Source organism: Oncorhynchus clarkii, chromosome 7 (assembly GCF_045791955.1).
Source record: "Oncorhynchus clarkii lewisi isolate Uvic-CL-2024 chromosome 7, UVic_Ocla_1.0, whole genome shotgun sequence".
Classification (NCBI taxonomy): domain Eukaryota; kingdom Metazoa; phylum Chordata; class Actinopteri; order Salmoniformes; family Salmonidae; genus Oncorhynchus; species Oncorhynchus clarkii.
Genome location: NC_092153.1, coordinates 41,055,982 through 41,077,520, shown reverse-complemented (window position 1 = coordinate 41,077,520; position 21,539 = coordinate 41,055,982). Strand labels below are relative to the sequence as shown.

Sequence of the window (21,539 nt, the reverse complement as noted above, 5' to 3'; positions counted from 1 at the left end):
GCTACAGGTGTTTTGACTCATCATCTTGGTCAGTGATCCTGGGATCAGAATCTGCCTGTTGTTCGGGTAACAGCAAGGTATCAATTTCACGGGGTTGTATTTCAAAGTAACTTTATCCACTTGATTGTTGAGACTTTGCACACCACTTTTAAAAAGGTGTGCCTGCCATGTCTTTAACTCACACCCCGTTGTTCACGAAGTTCACAAACCGTTAATTGCATAAGCCGTCAATGGATGATTACGCAAATTATTATCCCGCAAGGTCTTTTTTATTTGAATGTCACTGGGGTGGGGATTTCACACACCCCTCACTCCTGCTCTACTGTCCAAGACTCAGAAGCACCCCCTATGTGAAAGAATTCCGCATGTCAAGAACAGTAGGCTGCTCTTCACTTCCTTTTCTTTCTGTTATTAAATTGTTACTGCTGCATCATATGTTGGAGTGTCAGAATTGGTGACGGGACGGTTACAAAGTAAACATGCTGCTGATAGTCGTGTTTTTCGGAAGAGTGGTATTTCCGTTATGTAGCCGATGATACATTGTTTCCAGATGCGAAGCTGTACACCTCCGCTCCGTTATTCGTAATAACTTCTATGGAAATGTTGTAAAATAGAACGTTGGAGATGAAGCATCGGCTGCTGCAGGGGTGGATCCCTGCTTTGGTAAGTTGTTATACTTAAATAACATATTGCACTTTTTTTAATCGAATTATTATTAACATAAACTAAACCAGTCATAATTATGAAATAGGCTCGAGTCGGTGAAATTCTCGTGCTTCTATGTTAACTCGCATCATCAATCATTCTGGGATGCTCGACAACCTGCCTGCAGTTTACAATTATTATCACGATATGTTTAAAGCCTTGAATGTTGGTGACCTATTCCAATCATAGACTTTAAAACCATGTAATTTTACATTTGATGGGATGAAAGTTTACTTTTAATTGCCTTCGAGATATTAAATGGCAAAGGGGCTCCTTCAACAAACAAAAAAACGTCCCCGTTTAGAAAATTAATGAAATATATTCTGAAGCACAGATTGGTTTAATAAACTCAAAGTTCTATTTTTATTGCCGAGTAGACCACTTTATTGGTGTATTTTGAGGAAAACTGACAATTGATGTCGAGAAACAGACTTCATTCATTCATACTCAGTACACAATAGGCAAAAGTATTTTGTTCAAACCATGGTTTTAATAATAGTGAAGGAATACATAGCTGTATGGGAAGTTCTCTCCACAATTTACTGCTAAAACTGTACTGTAGTGAAGGCCTATGTCCTTGAGTTGGTGCTTCATTATGGGTGATCTTGGATTGAGGTTGTGCATTTCGCCACTATGGCCTATTTATTGCCTTACCTCCCTAATCTTACTACATTTGCACACACTGTACATAGACTTTTCTAATGTGTTATTGACTGTACGTTTGTTTATCCCATGTGTAACTCTGTGTAGTTTGTGTCGCACTGCTTTGCTTTATCTTGGCCAGGTCGCAGTTGTAAATGAGAACTTGTTCTCAACTGGCCTACCTGGTTAAATAAAGCTAAAATGTAAAAAAAAATGTTTTGGTCACAGGTGTGATTGCCTTTGTGTGAAGAAGGAACTGAAGCTGTGACTGACAGAATGTCTTGGGGTGAGTTCATTGAGCTCCGTGAGCTGAGGCTCCATGACCCGATAGAGCTGACCAGCTGCGAGGTGCCTCGCTCACCACCTCGCCTGGAGCGGGCCAATGCTCTGCGGATCAGCCCAGGGAAGGTCCCAGAGCTGCTCAATCGGGTGGGCATCATCAGACTGCTGGGGGATAGCCTGGACTTACTGCTCACAGATGAGAGGGGAGAGGGACATGACTTCCAGCCCTGCAGCCATGCCCAGCCCACCTGGTGTGACCTGTGTGGAGGCTTCATCTGGGGCCTGTACAAACAGAGCCTGCGTTGTGCCAGTGAGTCTGCCTGCTGCACAGGATTTACTTGTGTGTGAGTGCATGATTATGATTGCATGTATTAGTGGCGGTCGGTGACTTCTAAGATGAGGGAGGAGGATAATTTTTTTTTAATGAGCATGGCCTTCTTTCTATTACAGAGTATTGGATGACTGCCATTCATATTCCATTCACCCAGCTCAATGTAACATCGATTTAGGTTTAGGCTACTACATGATACTAAAATGTTCCCCTGTACCCATCATGAGGTTGCTACAACCTATCCTATGTATGTACGTTTACAACATCTAGCTGATCTAGGGTGTAATCAGAATCGGTGGAATGAATACACCCCTGATCACATGCAAACACAGTTCACTTTCATAGCAGCCACATAAAAACATCATGATCACTTTGCTCGTTGTATAAATAATTCCTTCTCACAACTATCTACACGTTCTGCTCCTCTCACCTTTTCCCTGCGCTTGTGCACTTCAGTGCACAACACAACAGCTGTCTGTGACCAGGCGAAAAAACCTTTCCAAGCCAAACCTTCATATCATGACCGCTAACCACTACACAACTACACACAGCCTACGTCATTGTCACATCATAGTCAACAAAGCTACTAGAACTAACGCATTTGTAAACCCGCTACAATCATTCAATACAGTGTGCAGTTTAGCAGTTACACCGGCGGCCCCGGTGGCAATACATTTATACCAAAAGCTTACCTTGACTTGGAAGAGTTTCAGTGTTAGCCATAGCCATAGCAAGCTCACTAACATAGCATCCCTCTTTGTTTGAGCCAGGTGTTTGAGTAGACTAAACTAGGTAGCTGCATTTGCTAGCTAAGTGAAAGTAAAAAAAATATAACTCTCTCTCTCTTGCTTCTCCTTAATTTTTGAAGAAATTAATTTGTTCAAAACCGTTCAACTATTGTGTTTCTCTCTCTCTGAGTCAACTACTCACCACATTTTATGCATTGCAGTGCTAGCTAGTTGTAGCTTATGCTTTCAGTACTAGATTCATTCTCTGATATTTTGATTGGGTGGACAACATGTCAGTTCATACTGCAAGAGCTCTGATAGATTGGAGGACACTCTCCGGAAGTTGTCATAATTACTTTGCAATTCTATGGAAGGGGGTGAGAACCATGAGCTTCCAAGGTTTTGTATTGAAGTCAATGTACCCAGAGGAGGACAGAAGCTAGCTGTTCTCCGGCAACACCTTGGTGCTACTCTACAGAGTGATGTTGAGGCTACTGTAGACCTTCATTTCAAAACAGTGTGTTTTAATCAATTATTTGGTGACGTGAATATATTTAGTATAGTTTTATCTAAAAAGGATCATGTTTTTTAATTGTTGACTATTTTTATGAAATTCACTGAGAAGGATGGTCCTCCCCTTCCTCCTCTGAGGAGCCTCCACTGACATGTATGTATGCGTGAGTGCATGTCGTGATTTATGATTGTGTAGCACGTGCAATTTACTGTACTCCTCAGCCTTAATTCGCTCGACTCATTAGCTAGCTTTTGAGGTGGCATGATCGGCTAAGACGCTTGAGGGAGGACGGTCACGTGTGTTTGAGGCAGATGTCCCTGGTTCGCGCCAAGTATGGACCGAATCGGGAGATTCACTAAGCAAGCAAACGTGACGTGCTTTACAGTTGCATGTCTTCATACATGTCTGTAGGCCTATACTCTCAGAATAAAGGTACAGAATTGTACTTAAAGAGGTACAAACTCTTGTCAACATAGTGGTACCCTGTAAGGTACGTCCATTGATTGTACCATTAGTTATAGGTACATAATTGTACCCTTGCAGTTTGTACCTTTAAAAGAGCCAAAAGGTAAATATACACTTTTTTTAGGGTACCACCACAGTGACAAGGCCATTTGTTCCTTTTAAGTGGCCAAAATGTACCTCTTCTCTATACCAAGTGCCTCATGTGTTCACTTCTCTCCGTCATTCCCACTTCTGACACCAATGTAGCAAATTTGGGGGTAGCCCCAACCAAGTCTTGAACCTGGGTCCAGTAACTGTCAAGCCAATGCCTTAACCATTGACAAGGCCGCTCAGTGTTGGGTTAAAGAGATTCTCCGATACTGTTGTATACTTTTTAGCCAGTAGTTCTGAAATTAGCGCTCACAAGCCAAAATTGGTCCCCGAAAGTTGTGTACTTCGTTACCACGTCATTGTCCTCGAGCCTCTGTAGCATGCACAAAGATCCTTTTTTTTTTTTTTTTTTAACTATGGGTGTTCATGAGCTGTGCACATGCTTGGCCTCACCCCACAACCTCATTGGACAATGCTGTGCCAATCTGATCCCACCTCCCACTTTAAACTTGCAACCTCATTGGACATAATTCCACCTGCCAATCAACATTGTCCCTCAGAGCTTGGTTGTGGCTAATTCCCGTTGTTGTACAGACTATTATGACAAGCAAGTGATTGTGATAATGTAATTTATACAATGGAAAAGTTATAACCTACTTACAGTATATGTTTGCATCAAATGACCTACACCTTTAAAGTTGTTTAATGATTATATATAGGCCAGTATTTGTCTTCGTGATGAATAATGATAGCTGGCAATCAACTGCAGTTTTAGATTATACCCCATATCATGGAATACCTGCTGTGTGCACATATAAGGACAAACGGTGGACAGACATATGGAACTATTTGATTGGGATGGATGGTTGAAACAACAGAAAGGTCGGGCTATATTTTCTTAACTAAAAAGGAAGTGGGTGAAAGTTTCCATATACCTTTCTCTAGCGCATCACCGATATGTGTGTTGTGTCCGTGATTCGCGCCTGGTTAAAAGCTTAGAATGTTTTTATATATTGCTCAAAAGACTAAGAAAATACACCAGGGATTTCATTTAGGAGATGATGGGGAGCATAGTGTTTCTGATCAGGTTGACAATTGTCTTCTAATATATTTGTCAGGCTACGACGCCATCTTTAGCGCACATAATTTTGTGCTTACTTCTGCTTACTAGGTTATTGAAAAAGAGAAATGAAACTACAACCGGCATCTAATAGATCAAATTATTTTTATGTTTTCTAATTTAGGATGGGAGGATTTGATTGACGTATTCTATGTATTTTCCCTTATGAAAATAACTCACGGTAAGGTCTAAGTAGCCAGGCAATCCTACTCGCTTCAGATCGTGCACTCACTACATGACATGAACGAGCACGTATCTTGTGGACTAGATAATGGTAGGTTAGAATGTAGCAACTGCAGATGGTTTACTATGCATGTATGAGCCATACACTGACTCGTCGAGTCCAAAACGGGAGGTTTAAGAAAATAACGAGGTTGTTTTCGATACTCCGGAATGTATCTTTAAGATGGCTAAAATATTAATTACAGATCTTTATTGTCACATGCTCTTATGTAAGCCTTTTATAAAGACTTTAGAAGTGGCAACGGACATACTCAACCTTTAACTAACATAACCACAGTCCACTTAAACAGGTACAAAACTTCAGCTCACGGGTGGCCAAAAATAACTAACTGGATGTTATGGCCCCACTAAGCTTACCTTTATATTCCAGATATTGTGTAAAAATGTTTGCCATTATGCTAGATTATCTATCTGCACATTTACCCTAAAAGGTACCAAACAGTACCATGTGAGATCCAATGTGTACCTCTGAAGGTATATAATGTGTATTTTGATATTTGTGTAATGCAGGGCACAACCCAAACCGTAGCCTTTTTTCTGAAATTGTATTTGTGTGAGTGTTGTAAGGTTTAACTAGGGCTATGAGATTGTCTTTCAAGGTATTATATAGCCTGTTTGTGCATAGACCATATTTGTGTTTGTTTACGTGTGTGCCAGGCCGTATAGCTTTGGTTCATTGTTTCTCAACTGAACTAAATGGGCTTTTTGTGTCACTGGCTCCATTCACAGGACACAGTATTCATTAGACCTGAATAGGCTTTAATAAGGAGTCATTGCAAATAGGTACATTACCATTTCCAGCAGCAAAGAACTAGCTGAGAACCAAACCGCTTGCCTGGAAATCCCAGACCCAGTTTTAGCTCTGGGGTATTTGTCAAAACAAGACTCACAGATTCAATCAGCAGTTGGCGGCAGTCTATTTATGAGGACGTTGAGATGGTTCTAGTGGTTTATTGTCTCTTTGTATTGGTGCTGTCGGTTTGTTGGTATCCAGCACCGCTTTCCTCTTGCATAGTCTTTAAAGTTTCACTATAAACTTCCTTTCCTCTGGCCATACAGGGAACTAACTAGATCTAAGCTGTAAGAGCCCTTGGGCAACAACTTACACCTGCAGTTGGCTATATTACACCAATTACATTCAGGCAGGATGTCAATGTTTCACTACCAGGTATTTCATCACAACCAGTCCTCCATCCTTTGTATTGTAATGTGTGACCATTAGATTTGTGGGGAGATAAATGTCTGAAGCGTATTGGAATATGCTGGTAAAATCTCTCCTTTACATGAATCTCCTTACATTAATATACAGCTGTTTTATTTGTACAATCATCACTCTACGTTCTAGCAATACTTTTCTAATTATGTCCTGTTTGTGACCAAATTGAAGTCAAATACGTCAGTGACAAGTTTTGTTCTCTGTCAAATGTGTAATGACTCACTGTGGCCAGTGGAGGACAGCAGACAATTTAGAAATCCAAAATGTCCCAAAGCTGGAGGGATGACCCAAAACTACGAAATGGATGTTTCTGAGCCAGTGGGTGCCACTTTTTTTTATAGTCAATCTTTCCTTACATCTGTGTGTCATCATGGCTGATCTATTCGTAGACCGTGGCCTTACAAAATGTAGAGCCCTGGTGGACGAGCCCCAACTTTAATTGCAACCCATGATCTATTCTATTAAATCCTGTTTATCATTCACCTCTCTTTTCTCACAGATTGCAGATTCACGTGTCACTACAGATGTCGAGCTGTTATCCAATTAGATTGCAGTTTGGATGGTAGCTCCATAGTTGAACAAACATGTGTTATGGAACACACCATGGAGACCGATACAGATGTGGTAAGAACCTCATGATCCGATACAGACTGTATATGCATGTCATTATGTGTTCTCTGTATTCTCACCCTCATTCACCGGCCATTTTATGTCACCTTTATTTAACTAGGCAAGTCAGTTAAGAACAAATTCATATTTATAATGACGGGCTAATATATATATATATTTTGTAAGAATAATTCACTGGCCATGTCATGTGTCATGACCACTATCTATCCACTATCTTCTAGGCCACACTGTGGTGACATGGTGTCTACATACTCACTTGTAAACACGCCTCTTCCTTTCTATCCCATCCCCCTGGAAATAATGCATAGGGTCCTTTCAGTTCAGGTCCTCTCTCACCATTTCCTTTAGATACAGTAGCATGGGGCATCACTTTTAGTTGTTCTTGTTGGATCTACACTCCCCTCTGTATTTGTTTGGACAATGATGCTAAAATGAGTCAATTTGTCCCTGTACTCCAGCATTTTGGATTTGTGATCAAATGTTGTAGATGAGACAGTACAGAATGTCACCTTTTATTTGAGGATATGTTTTATTGTTAAAGCACTTTATCTTGTTCACCCATTTTGAAAAAGTACATTTTTCATAAATATTTGGACAAATTCCCATATAGTGTATTCAAGTAGTCAAAAGTTTAGTATTTGGCCCCATATTCCTAGCACACATTGACTACATCAAGATTGTGCAATTGCAGTTTGTTTTGATTGTGTTTCGGATTATGTTTTGCCCAATAGGAACTGAATGGTGAATAATGTATTGTGTCATTTTGGAGTCACTTTTATTGTAAATAAGAGTAGATGTTTCTGAACACTTCTACATGAACGTGAATGCTGCCATGATTATGGCTAATGAATGAATCTTGAATAATGATGAGTGAGAAAGTTGGAGGCATAAAGATCATACCCCCCCCAAAAAATGCTAACCCCCCCTTTTATTGGTAATGGTGAGAAGTTAGCATGTCTTGTGGGTATAATTTTATGCCTCAGTAACTTTCTCACTCATTATTTATGATTAATTCATCATTATCTGTAATCATGGTAGCATCCATGTTATTGCGGGAGTGTACGGAAAACATATTCTATTCTTGTTTACAATAAAAGTGACTCCAAATGACACAATATAAAATCTACCAGTCATTTCTATTGGGCACAATATAATCTGAAACGCATCCAAGACAGACTGCAAATGCATCCAACAAGTTTGTAAAGTCAAAAGCTTGATGTAGTCATTGCTTGCTAAGAATATGGGAACAAATACTAAACATTTGACTACTTTACTACACATTAAGTGTATTTGTCCAAATACTTATAGCACCTTTAAATGGGGGGACTAGATACATGCTTCCTTACAGATATCTATGAAAATACCCTCAAAAAGAAGTTGACGTTCTTTACTGTCGCCTCATACGAACCATTTGATCTCAAATCCAAAAGCTGAAGTATAGAGCCAAATAAAAAGTGTTAGCAACACGGTCCAATGAAATACGTAGTGTAGTGTATATATTTTTCTATAAAGAGGTGCGGTTCTTTGTAAACCCCTGAGCCTACATGTCTACTTATGTCATGCATTTGCCATGTGAATACTCCAAACTCTTATCATGTGAGTACTCTACGCTCTGTTAACATGTGAATCCTCACATGATTTTCATCTTCTCAAACGCCTTTATTGTTTGTTGGCAGACAGGGAAGGGAGTGGTATGATGTCATTAGGGAGTTGGAATTTCCCCTCAGTGCCCAATCATAGCCTGTTGCGCTGGTTTTGTGTATTTTCTAATCTCAACCGCCTGGGTGGAGCCTCTGTGGGCCGGGGGAGGGAAGGTAAGGGCTAGAAGGGATATAATTTTTTGTCACCTTTACGTCAAAAGGTGTTGTTTTTAGCATTTTAGCTAACCCTATAACCCAACCCTTTTTCCAACCTTAACCTAATTATCCTAACCTGCTGCGTAAATTATCATAACCTGCTGCGTAAATGGTCCTAGCCTGCTACGAAAAGTGAAATTTGACAAAAACTGTATCCCATCTAGTCAAAACCAGGAGAGCGATGGAAAAACGGGGGCTGGTCCATCATCCAGTTCTCAGCTAGTTGTGAGAAGCCGAAACGTGGCCAGATTGAACAGGAAACCGACAGAAACGCGCTTTAGAACAACATTGTCGAAGTTTACAGAGATATACCTACTATACCAGCAGTCCTTATTACTTTACACTCTATCTGTTTTAACGTTTCTGTAGTTACACGTTTATTACAGTGGGATACTACAATTTGTAGATATAACTCGTCTTATTAAACAGGAAACGACACCTATCAGCGCTCATATACAAGCCGAATTAGATTTTTTTTTTTTACCGGACACATTTGGGCGAATTCTAAACACAACATCGCTCCAGACGGTTGGTTAAATTGTAACAGTTTGATAATGACAGACACGGTCAGCGGTTCGGATAAAAGCCTGTCCTTCGAGAAGACGTGGGGCAGCTCCACCAGCAGCGGATACTGCAGTGGGGACTCCGATTCAGAGTTCGAGCAGTACTTCACTGCTCGCACATCATTCCTTCACAAACCCAAGAAGGAGAAGGTGAGAGGAGAACAATTTGTCAAGCAGTTGAATAAGACTTATTGAATAAGATGTTGGCTATTCATGCCTTCGCCTTCACTGATGTTCATGCATAATAGGTTAGACTATCTTGTGTGTAGCTTCCTTTATATTATACTTTCTAATAGAGTTATGACGTGATATAGGCATAAACTCGAGTATTTCAAATAAGTTTCCGCGAAAATGGTAATCTGAAGTTGTCGTCATATTTTGATGTAGTAGCAACTATGATGACCACTCTTATTAAAACGTTAATTGGAATCTACTGTGTTTCTCTCATATTACAATGATGACTCATATATCCCGATGCTGAGAACCGCTCAAGAGTTTAGTGAACACACCCACGATAACCCCTCAGGTTTCACAACTCACATAAATCATGTACTATTCTTCTCTGGACCATTCAGAAACAAATGACTTCACTCACATTGCTTCACACTGGCAAAGCTTGCACACACAAGCCTGCACAGACATCTCCGGAGGGTTTGAATGAGTAGCCTACTAGACATAAGGGGAATGGCAACATTTGATCATGTTTCATTTACTAATATTTTTACAGCATCTTGAATAAAACATTAGATAATGTTATACACAGTTGAGTCAAAACAGTAATATCAGCACAGTAAAAATGGGTGACTCCTTAGTTGACTGTTCTGGCTTCCATTTTGTGATTGCCTAATTACTAGTGCAGGACATTAAGACGTTCTGGAACTTTGGCGAATAATACGTTTTTCAAACCTCCCGCTTTGGGCTGAATGTTTCAATGTGTAGTTTATACATGCGTAATCTATGAGCAGAATAATTCTTGTTTAATCCCAATCAGCCACGAAATCCCAGTTTGAAAGCGACTGTTTTTCTGGAAGCTGTGCTCAGTGGTATGAGTTCAGTTAAACCTAAAGAGGGTGTGAAGGGTGCATACAGGGAAACATGAAGTGGATGCATAATATACGCTTTTAAGTCACAATATGGCTGACATCCATAGGCGGCGCGTGAGTTTCAAGTTTGGGGAAGCATTTATTTTTATTTTATTGTGCCTTTTTAAAATTGCACCTTTTTTTATAATGCATCGCATTTGCAGACTAACAGAAGTGGGACCAAGTCACTATTATTCAAGTCACAAGCAAGTCACAAGGTTCGAGTCTCGAGTCAAGTCCAAGTTGTGCGTTCTAAGAGCAAGTCGAGTCACATGTTTTTTCAAGTTAAGTCTCAAGTTAAGTACAAATCTATACATGCAATGACTTGTTCAACTACAAATCCTTGTCTATTTATTGAGGCGACCAGACAGCCCCTTTCATTATTTTGTCTACAACATATTTTGATGATGTCATTGTAAAATAGGGACCTTGTAGCAGTGGTAAGGGCATGACATCAGCAGAAGGCAAGGCAGGTTGATGTGCTCAGTGTAGACGTATTTACTGGTCTTTGTGATTCAATGTTGAAATTGCCATATCATATAGCATTTACCAAATGTACACGGGCAATTGGCCTAAAGAAATAGCCACTTTATTAAGCATAACATGTCCTATCTGAATGGACACAGGTAGATGGCAAGACTGCACAGTCTAACAGGATCTCAAACTGGTACATGTAAGCACTTGGCCCCACCCAGGACCATACGATTACCCAATTGGCAATTACAACCAACAGGGTTCGCACAAGGTGCTAAAAGTACTTGAATTTGGCACTCTGAAATTCAACTACTGGAATACCTTTGAAAGTCTGACATTTTCTCAAGTTAGTACTTCAAAAGAGAGGAGAACAGAAAATGATCAAATATGTTCATATGAAAAATATTTGAAAAATGTATTGGTCTTGCAAATTTCCAGGGAGACTATAGACTTTTAATTCCTCACGTGTTTCGTGCTCTGGTTGCCAGGCTAGCTCGCTCATTCCACCCACACTGCCACTCAGTCATGCAGGTACAGAACTGACTGATTTAGACGCTGCCAAATGTCAAATCGATAGCTAAAATGCTGGGCAAATGTAGATCCAATCCTGCCTGGCAGCATATTGATGTATATGAATGGGTTTTGCCAGACCCAACCGGGTATGTAGTGGAGGGTAAACGCTGTTTGCGCATCTTTTTATTTGATTAATTATATTTTACCCACTTATTATTGTATTCCCAGCGGTGATCAACACTCTGAAGGCTTCATGATCTGAGTTCTAATCGTGCCTACTTCTGCGAACAAGTGGAATCATGAATGATTCATGTATGCTCGTTATGTCCGCCTGCTCCCCTGGATTTGCCTTGTTTATTTTTCACGGAGTTGTGGCGATATACTGCCATCCGGTGGCGACTAGAAACAATTGCATAATATGACCTATTACAAATTGGCGAGCCTTGAAAATAAATATTAGTGCTTGGGAAAGGTACTTAAGTCTCAATTTTGCAACTGTCTGTACGAACCCTGAACCAATAAACTGGTTTACAATGTAAAAGGCCATTTCCACATCCATTGGTACATACATTTGTCTTAATTAGACTTAATGATATTTCATCACCATTCCTACATGGAACAATAATTTTCTCTTATTCGACGTACTGACTCAAAAGCGTGCAGTGAAAGCCACATAGCCTATTTCTGTGCATACTGAAGCTTGCACACTCCTATTACGCACAACCAGACAGACAGAGACATTGGACACAGACACACGGACCTCCGACATAACCCGGGAAATAAGAACAATGCAAACCATACATTGAATGAAATAAACAGAACTTCTACCTTGTGAGTCTTGAACGTTCATGTGCACAATAAACATTGCGCCCACTCAGAGGGTAAGAAATGGTAGGCTAAATGAAAATGTATCTTATCAAACATGAAAAAGAAATGTCTTAAGTGTTAAAATAACGTTACGGGGATGGAATGATGAAACGCTCGCAATTATTGTAGGATTAGATGGAATATAGATTTACCACATGTGCATTTAAATGTGTGAAAGAAAGCAACAAAAGCATTTCAACAAGAGAATAAGTTCTCTCCACTCTCGGGAGTTTGGCGAGTACAAGTGGAGAGACACGCCTCTGGTGCGTTTTCGCCACAGTAATAATGAATTTTTAAAAACATATTCCAAATGCAAACCTGTTACGAGAATTATATTCTCCTGTTCATTAACCAATTCAATTATGTTACCCTCAGTCTGTTATATCAGGATTTGTAAGATACTGACGGAAACGAAAACAGACAGAGGCCCAGTCTACCAAAGTTAAATGTTTATTCACGGAACGTTCTGACGTGCACAGGAGGATCTTCAATTTGTAGTGACACACATACTTCCACACAAACCACCCACCAAACAAGACTAGGGGAGTCCGTGAGAATAGCGTCTTCCTGCCCTCCCCTAAGATAAGAAGAGGCCTGGGACTAGGAAGTTCTCAGTGTCCCAGCCAAGGTCGCCCCGAATCTGGCTCAGACAGATAGTCTGTTATCAAAATACTAGACGCATTGTTAACGTTGATTCTGACTAAGAACTACACTCCAGGATATATTACACAGTACAGTATCATAATAATCAAACTACTCTCACATACATGCATTATAATAATCGAATGATTCACATCAATTTCATACAATCACATGGTTTCAGACTTATGTAATATTCTAATAATTTATTAAAACACATTTCCTTATCAAAATCTCAAAAGTAAATTATACATTTGAGGCAATTTGATTGTAGGTTTGCTGGTCCAATCAGAGGGCCGAGTGTGCGTTTCACTTGTGGTTCACTTGTTGCAAGGCACCATGTTGCGGCTACTGTCGCTGGGGAGTAATCCAACGGACTCGGCGCCACAAAATGAGTGACAAAACCGTTACAAAACATGGCCAGATAATTTAAAGTCATCAGTCTCAAGTCAGTCAAGTCTCAAGTTGTTTTTTATTTTCTATCAAGTTGAGTTTCAAGTCATCAAGTTTGCAACTTAACGTCGTGTGACTCAAGTCCACAACTCTGCAGACGAATGTAAAAGAGGCGAATATTCCTGTGACGAGTAGATTGCATAGTCATAATTTAGGCCAGTAATATAACTCAGTCACTGTTAGCAAAACAGACCGTACTGAACAATGCATGCCTGAGTGTGTAGTGACAGAGTAGGCCTATAATCCTTTCTTTGCACTGGAAAAATGTGGCCTTTAATAATCGCATTACTTTTCCACCAAAAAAGTTAACAGTGGTACTGATCCAATGATAAAGCCAATGAATATGCGCGCACTCACCGGGAATATGGGGATGTTCTCCACAGGTGCCAATAAGATAGGCTACTGTTCACTCCATTGGGAGTTGAGAATTTTGATGACTAGAGACAGATCAATCTTTTCTTTGTCTTCTCTTTTCTGCAATAGCCATTCGCGTTCTAAACTATGTTTTTCCTACAATCATCTTTTGAAATACTGCGATAGGCCTATTTAACTGCTTTTCACTAACCGATGCAACTCAACAGTCAGCTGTCTGGTAGTCTATTCGCCGCGCGCTGACCAAAAGCTTCAAACAATCCACAGCTAATTTTTAAAAGAAGCTAATGATCCTCTCTGGCCAAATGATGCTCTCTGGTGGAGTGCTTTGAATGATTTGTATTTATTTATATATAGGCATGAGTAATTATAAAGCACATTTTGGCAAATTGTATTAAATTTACTTTCGGTGGAAGCTTATCATCTTTTGATCATCCCATTATTCCTCCTCCACCAAACTTTACAGTTGGCACTATGCATTCAGGCAGGTAGCGTTCTCCTGGCATCCACCAAATTGGCAGACTGCCAGATGGTGAAGCATGATTCATCACTCCAGAAAACGCGTTTCCACTGCTCCAGAGTCCAATGGCGGCGAGCTTTACACCACTCAGCCGATGCTTTGCATTGTGCATGGTGATCTTAGGCTTGTGTTTGCCTGCTCGGCCATGGAAACCCATTTCAAGAAGCTCCCGACGAACAGTTATTGTGCTGATATGGCTTCCAAAGGCAGTATGGAACTCCATAGTGAGTGTTGCAACTGAGGATAGACGATTTTTACGCACTATGCGCTTCAGCAATCGGCAGTCCCATTCTGTTAGATTGTGTGGTCTACCACTTCGTGACTGAGCCATTGTTGCTCCTAGACGTTTCCACTTCACAATAACGGCACTTAAAGTTGACCAGGGCAGCTTTATCAGGGCAGAAATTTGCCGAACTGACTTGTTGGAAAGCATCGCATCACGGTGCCACATTGAAAGTCACTGAGTTCTTCAGTAAGGCCATTCTACTGGCAATGTTTGTCTATGGAGATTGCATGGCAGTGTGCTCGATTTTATACACCTGTTAGTAACGGGTGTGGCTGAAATAGCCGAATCCACTAATTTGAAGGGGTCTCCACATACTTTTGTATGTAGTGTATAACTTCTCTCTGAAGTGATGCTCTGCATGGTCCTAAAGTCAGCCGACCAGTATGCTAAACACCCGTGGCATTTTAATCGGGATTGGAATTAATTTAGCCCATTTTTGGTCTTGCGCATACCCAACTGATGCGCCTGGCTGTGGCTGCGCCATTTCCCCTAGAATGTCCCTTACATGGGCCAGCCCCCTAGCAAGTTCAACCATATGAGTGACAGCTAGCAAGAGGCACATCATGCACACACAGCAGAGAAAGAGCGATGACGTGGTGCACATACAGTATCTGCATGTGACATAGTACGCAATTTTTGGGTACCACTTTTGGTCTGTGAGCACTACTTTCAGAATTACGAACTAAAAAGTATACAAAAGTACAGGAGAATCTCTTTAACACCCTTTCTATCTGCATTGGGATTCAGGTTATTGATCTGATTTTGCACAACTTGACATTGATTTATGTAGTTGTGCTTAGAATGAGAGTTTGAGACTTTGTCCCAGAGGACAGATAATGTTGGTGCTGATGTTAACGCCTGCCAGGAGGATTTATGAGTATTGATCTATGGATCCTCCCCCCTCCCATGACAAGCATTTCGCTAAACTCGCAATAACATCTGCTAACCATGTGTATGTGTATCCAGGAAATTGGATTTGATTTGAAAAGCAGCTACTGTCAACAGGATCATTTTGGGCTAGCTGGTCCTTTTAATTAATACAGGAAGAAGAGTTCTGTGCATCACATGTCTTGAATGACATTCTCACACAGGAAGCGAGGACAGACCATTAGACACAGGAAGCGCATAGTTGTGGTGGTTACTGTGTCCATGAGAGACATTTAAATAACTTGTAGATGCTGGAGGCCAAATGTGAATTGCTAAAAGATGGCTGAGATTCTGTGAGGATTAGGCAGCTGACTCCACAGGATATGACTGTAAAACAGATGAAGGCTTTGTGTCTGACTCTCAAGCAGGGGGGGGGGGGGGGGCAGCTATTTTTACACATACACAGCTTTAAGGAATGCAGTCCACAGCCTTTGCAGACATCACAAACAGCTGCAAGTTCCCTCATGATGCCTCCCTCTACAGAGATAGGAGGAGTTGAGGAACTGGGATTGGTCAGTGCTGACATCATTGTGGTCCACTGCTATGGCTACGTTGACAGGAAGTTTGGAATCTGATGCAACCAGCGATAACTTTATGAAAGAAGGTGTGGAGCTTACAGGAAGTTAGCACTGTGAAGCATAGGCTGCTACAGTCTGCAAAATAATATAAGTAATTTGTTTTTAGCACATTTGTTATAAGCCGTAACAAGTAGGAATGCTGTTTCTCATTCAAGACAATTTAGATTTACACCAGTCTAGTGTTTCCTTTTCTCACCAAACCCAATCTAGTCCTCTGCTCTACTGAACTCTGACCCCTGTGAACCTGACTCCCCAAGTCTCCTGAAATCGAGTTTCCCCTCCGTGACCCAAAATGTTGTGGATTGTTTGTTTAGATAGGCCCACATCACACATTTCTTACAGTCATAATTTGACATGCAAAACGTTAAACCTTGGCTCTCTGCTGACACACGGTGGTAGAACACCAATGTTTCCCTTTTTTGTCTTGCACTGTCAGTTTAAGAAGACGAATGAGTGAACATTGAGTGGCTAATTGAAATATTGACTCCCTTCTTTCTGGTCAGGATGAACAGGTTGAATGGGGGAAGCAGCAGGATCTGTCAGTCACAGAGATCCAGCAGAAGGTGAAGGAGTACAATGCTCAAATCAACAGCAACTTGTTCATGAACCTGGTGAGTAGTAACAATTGCTCTTATGCCATTGCAGTAAGTAGTAACATTGCAATTACTCTAACACTGTCTGCATTACCATGTTGTTATTGTTCAACTCCATTACTGCACAATTCAACACGAATACGTTTTGTGAGGATGAATTCCTAAATGTTTTCATTATTTTCAACAGAACAAAGATGGCTCCTACACTGGCTTCATAAAGGTCCAGTTCAAGCTGCTACGACCCGTGTCAGTTCCCCCACCAAGAAAGGGTACTGCAACACAGGTTGCTGCGGGCAAGAAGACTGGAGGAGTTAAGCGTCGCACCTCTTTTTACCTGCCCAAGGATACGTCCAAACACCTACATATCAGCTCCCGCACATGTGCTCGTGAGGTCATCGAAGCCTTGTTGAAGAAGTTCACCGTGGTGGACAACCCTGGAAAGTTTGCTTTGTTTGAGCGCACAAAGCGCCATGACCAAGGTAAGCCCGCCTCTGTCACCTCTTGTCTGTGGTCTTGCAGCAGCACGGCTGTTCTTTTTTTCTGCACCGACATCTCGTTGATAAATATTAAGAGGTGCCATACTGTTGTTTAATTCTGTGGTCTCTCCTTCCTCTTCCTGTATTTCAGTATTCCTGCGCAAGCTGTCTGACGATGAGCGTCCACTCCACCTGCGTCTGTGTGCTGGACCCAATGACAAAGCCCTCAGTTTGGTGTTAAAAGAGAATGAGACTGGAGAGGTCAACGTGAGTATTGAGCATTCATCGGGTATTCATTCTCAAACCAACATGGTCATTTCACATTGTGCAGCTTACACTAATGTTTCGTCTCCCTCCTCTATCTTTCCAGTGGGATGCCTTTTCTATGCCAGAGCTCAAGAACTTTGTTCGCATGTTACAACGTGAGGAGGAGGAGCATGTCAAGCAGATAGTGCAGCGCTACGCACTAGCCCGCACCAGGATGCAGGAGGCCCAAGCTGCTAGTCCCACCCCTGGTGGTTCCACCCCTGGCTGAGAAACCGCTTCCCTACGGGACTACCTGCACCTCTGACTGACAATCATCAGAAGATGACCAGTCACTGCATCCAAAGATCCCAGAGAACACAACTCGACACCTCCCTCAAAGGAGGAGAATGAAAGAGCGAATGAGAGCGAGCGGGCACATGAGAGCGAGCGGGCAAGCGCGTGTGAGTGTGAGAGAATCAGAAGTGCCATACAACTGGAGAGAGTCTGTTGTGCCTGAGAGAGAATGAGAGTTGAGAGAGAGTATGTGAAACTGTGGCTGATGAGAGACTGGCTTTGTCCAGTACTTCCTCTCATTGTGGAGGTGCCATTTGACTATCCTGGGTAAGCTACCCGACTCGTAATGTTCATCACCTGTTATTCTTGCTGGCAGCAGGGTCCAACATTTATAGCTTTTGGGTAACAAATCAAAAGGCCTGTTTCTCTCCCTTACTGCCAAGCAATACAAGGGAAGCCAACCTATTAGCTCAGACAAATGTTGAACAAATTCAGATACCGTCTGCTTCAGTATCTCCAGGCCTTAATGCTAGTCAGAATAATAAGTGATGGACATTATGGGCCAGGTACTCCAGGTTTCCATTTGACCCCAATGCCTTCCATATACCTCCTGCACATCCATACTATGATGGATGTTACTCTTTTTTGCTTTCCCTTTATGAGGCTGAGTGGGAGTGCCCCGTGAGTTGGGAGCACTGTGATTGTCAATTGTTAGGACAATCCCCAGGTCGATTTAATTGATAGGGGAATTGTCCTGAAACTTTGAACAGGAAGCTGTTGCTTTTTATAGAATGTTCGTATGTTTGTATTGTCTATATTTGTATGTTCTTTGTGACGTTCTAAAACTCTGTTAAAACAACAAAATAATAGAACTGAGAATCTGTTTCATATTATCAGCATATGTCTATATCTCTTGCAATAATAATTTGACTGTCCTTGACTATCCCCTTTTCAATTTCAAAATGTTTATGTTACATATGTCCAGTGTCAAATATTTGTTGAAATAATAATAATAGATTTGCACTGTTCACATTAAACAAGTTCCTTCACAAAAGTACATGTCTTGGTAGTGGGGGTATGCTATTGGGATGATATTCATTAGCTAAACAGTGCTATTCATGGGAATTATTTCCCCACTTGGCAGTTATGGATAGGGAGTGATTGACTTGGGCAGGAGCTCACTGGAGCTGAGTACCAGCATCTAAAATGTTATACTACTTGAGCTCCTGTTTCTCTTTATAGAATATTAGCTCAAAAGTATTGTGGTGCTCCTGCACTTAAATGTAAAAAGTACCGGCACCCAAAATGGGTGCAGGCACCTATTTCAGTTCAAGTCAAGAACTGTAGATAGGAGGAGTTAACACAGAAAGTACGTATTATTAATGTCCTTGAGATGGTGTGCCACTGATACTGATATATATATATGTATATAAACATCTCAGTGGTGTGCAGTACTGCTAGCTACAGTATTGCTGTGACTCATGTGCAAGGTGAGCTGACCAACCGTTTCCGTTCTTTCGGACCAGAGTCACAGTGTGTACTTGTCGTTTGGGATCTGTGGCTAGCTAGCTAGACAAATTGGCTATATTTGAGAAAACACTACCGTAACGTTACGCAAAGGAGGGAGGAATCCAAGTGAGCACTGAACCCTGGATAGAAGCCACGTCGCTAAAATAATAAATATGTTTCTATAAATGCTGTCACTATAAATGGTTAGCTGGCAAATTGAGCTAGCTAACGTAAGCTAGTTTAGCTTGCTAGCTAACGGTTTATTATGCGGGCGAAGTTTAGCTAACAGCCAGTGGACTGTAGGGATAGCTAGCTAGCTTTGGTTAACGTTAGCAGTTTGAAAGCTCTACTAAATATATTTGCAATATTTATCAAACTTAACTGCAGTGAACAGTGTTAGCTAGCAAGCTACTTGACGTTAGCCATCTAGGGCAACCTCGTTTGCTAACGTAGTTAGCTAAGTTACCTTTTGGAGCTAGCTAGGTAACCTATCTATTTAATAGCTTGCTTAGTAGCTAGATATTGTTTGGTCAGTGTGGTAGCATTATTATGCTAGCTAAAGCAACAGTACCTATGGCTTCTTGCTTTCAGATCCAAACCAATAGAAAACTGACTGGTTGGCCAGCTCATATAATCGTTGCCTAGGAGTTTTCTGTGACAAGGGATAATGTCCCACCACTGAAGATGGGAGGCAGTGGATCCAAGGTGAAAGGTGCTTGGCCATTTGCTGGTTCGGGAGCTGGAGGGGATTCGGGCAGTGAGGGGCAAGAAGATCACTCTGTTGCCCGGCTCAAAGGGACCAGAAAAGCAACCCCATTTATTTTCACAAGGAGGAGGTAATACTGTGTGGTAAATGCAATAAAATGTATGCCTAGTGGTTAGAGCGTTGGACTAGTAACCTAATGTTTGCAAGATTGAATCCCCGAGCTGACGAGGTAAAAATCTGTCGTTATGGCCCTGAACAAGACTGTTAACCCAATGTTCCTAGGCCGTCATTGAAAATAAGAACTTGTTCTTAACTGACTTGCCTTGTTAAATAAAGGTAAAATATATGTATATATCTACCAACCACAGGGTAGATCCTTAAATGAGTCAAACGCTTTCCATCCCGCTCATTTTTTATTTATGTTGATAGCTCTCTGTACTATGATGAGGATGGGGACCTGGCTCATGAGTTCTATGAAGAGACTGTAGTGACAAAAAATGGCCGGAAGAGGTCCAAGCTGAAGAGGATTCAGAAGAACCTCATACCTCAGGTGAGCTGATTGGATGTACACTTGTGAAAGTCTCAGACTGACAGTGTTGGAAATGTTTCCAGTTACCCATGGGTGTTGTTTATAATTAATAGAGTGGATATTGTTATCTGTTTGCAGGGAATTGTGAAGCTAAACCACCCCCGGATCCATGTAGATTTCCCTGTCATCCTCTTTGAGGTGTGAATCCCACTGGGGGGGTGGTCTAACGCAGAAAAGACACATCACTACAACCGCTCCATCCTGAACGCTAGTGTTCCTCTGAGAGAATGGGTGGGATGTCTGACTACACTCAGAAGCTGTCGACAGACCACCAGAGTTATGTTGCGGACAAAAAGAAAGGGGAGGAGGAGTAGATAGAGTTAAACGTTCTGCCTTCTGTGATGTAGAGAAGTGTGTGTGTGTGTGTGAAAGAAAGGTAGCAAGATCAGGGGAAGGTTTAGGAATTCCCACTGTACTGTATATGTTGACCATTTTCATGTTGTAATGTTATCATATCTAAGTCTGCCTCTATGATTGGAGGCCAGACCTGCACTAGTCAACTTTTTTTAATGTAAACAAAAAAAAATTACAAACGCTGTCTGAGTTGGAAATACTTGAATAAATGGTTTACCAGGCTGAAAGACTGTGTTGAGGCATTCCCCTTCATTATCCAGTCCACATATGTTTCACATTCTGATGAAGAGTGTTGTTCCATAACAATGTGGTCACAGTAATGAGGTTTTCATGACTCAGACTAACATCATTTACTGGTCCATTCAAAAGTCTTTTTCCATGTGTAGTTATCACAATCCTGTGAAGCTGTTTTTGGTGAATCTTGTTTTTCTGCTGTACCTCTGTTTTATCACCAGGGTGCAATGCTCTTGTACATGTGGGTCTTAAATGTTTGATTCTCTTAACGTTTTTGGGGCAATCATCAATGTTGCCAATTTGAATCATTATGACACATGACTTATGACATGTCTAGTTTTCTTTATGATCCAGTCATTTATTTATAGACATATTTTGAAGGTCAAGTGACAATGGTAATCCATTTGCACAGTATCTAATGGTCCACGTGCATGATTATATT

At 41.2% G+C, this 21,539-nt stretch overlaps 2 protein-coding genes across 4 annotated transcripts; both read left to right on the top strand.

Moving 5' to 3' along the window:
• The first annotated feature begins 355 nt into the window (after window positions 1–355).
• LOC139413299 (ras association domain-containing protein 1-like) lies at window positions 356–18,762 on the top strand. 2 transcript variants are annotated; one of them, XM_071160505.1, is made up of 7 exons: window positions 356–663; window positions 1,576–1,939; window positions 6,836–6,960; window positions 16,600–16,707; window positions 16,877–17,168; window positions 17,317–17,432; window positions 17,536–18,762. In XM_071160505.1, exons 2-7 carry the CDS (start codon window positions 1,624–1,626, stop codon window positions 17,698–17,700), a joined length of 1,122 nt encoding a protein of 373 aa, XP_071016606.1. In that variant the 5' UTR covers window positions 356–663; window positions 1,576–1,623; the 3' UTR covers window positions 17,701–18,762. The 2 variants fall into 2 exon arrangements, with proteins under 2 accessions (XP_071016606.1, XP_071016607.1); XM_071160506.1 differs by lacking the exons at window positions 356–663; window positions 1,576–1,939; window positions 6,836–6,960 and adding an exon at window positions 8,749–9,535.
• A 451-nt stretch (window positions 18,763–19,213) lies between these two features.
• On the top strand, window positions 19,214–21,090 carry LOC139413300 (tumor suppressor candidate 2-like). 2 transcript variants are annotated; one of them, XM_071160507.1, is made up of 4 exons: window positions 19,214–19,340; window positions 19,806–20,050; window positions 20,350–20,470; window positions 20,588–21,090. In XM_071160507.1, exons 2-4 carry the CDS (start codon window positions 19,899–19,901, stop codon window positions 20,651–20,653), a joined length of 339 nt encoding a protein of 112 aa, XP_071016608.1. In that variant the 5' UTR covers window positions 19,214–19,340; window positions 19,806–19,898; the 3' UTR covers window positions 20,654–21,090. The 2 variants fall into 2 exon arrangements, with proteins under 2 accessions (XP_071016608.1, XP_071016609.1); XM_071160508.1 differs by having other exon boundaries at window positions 19,299–19,417.
• The last annotated feature ends 449 nt before the right edge of the window (window positions 21,091–21,539 follow it).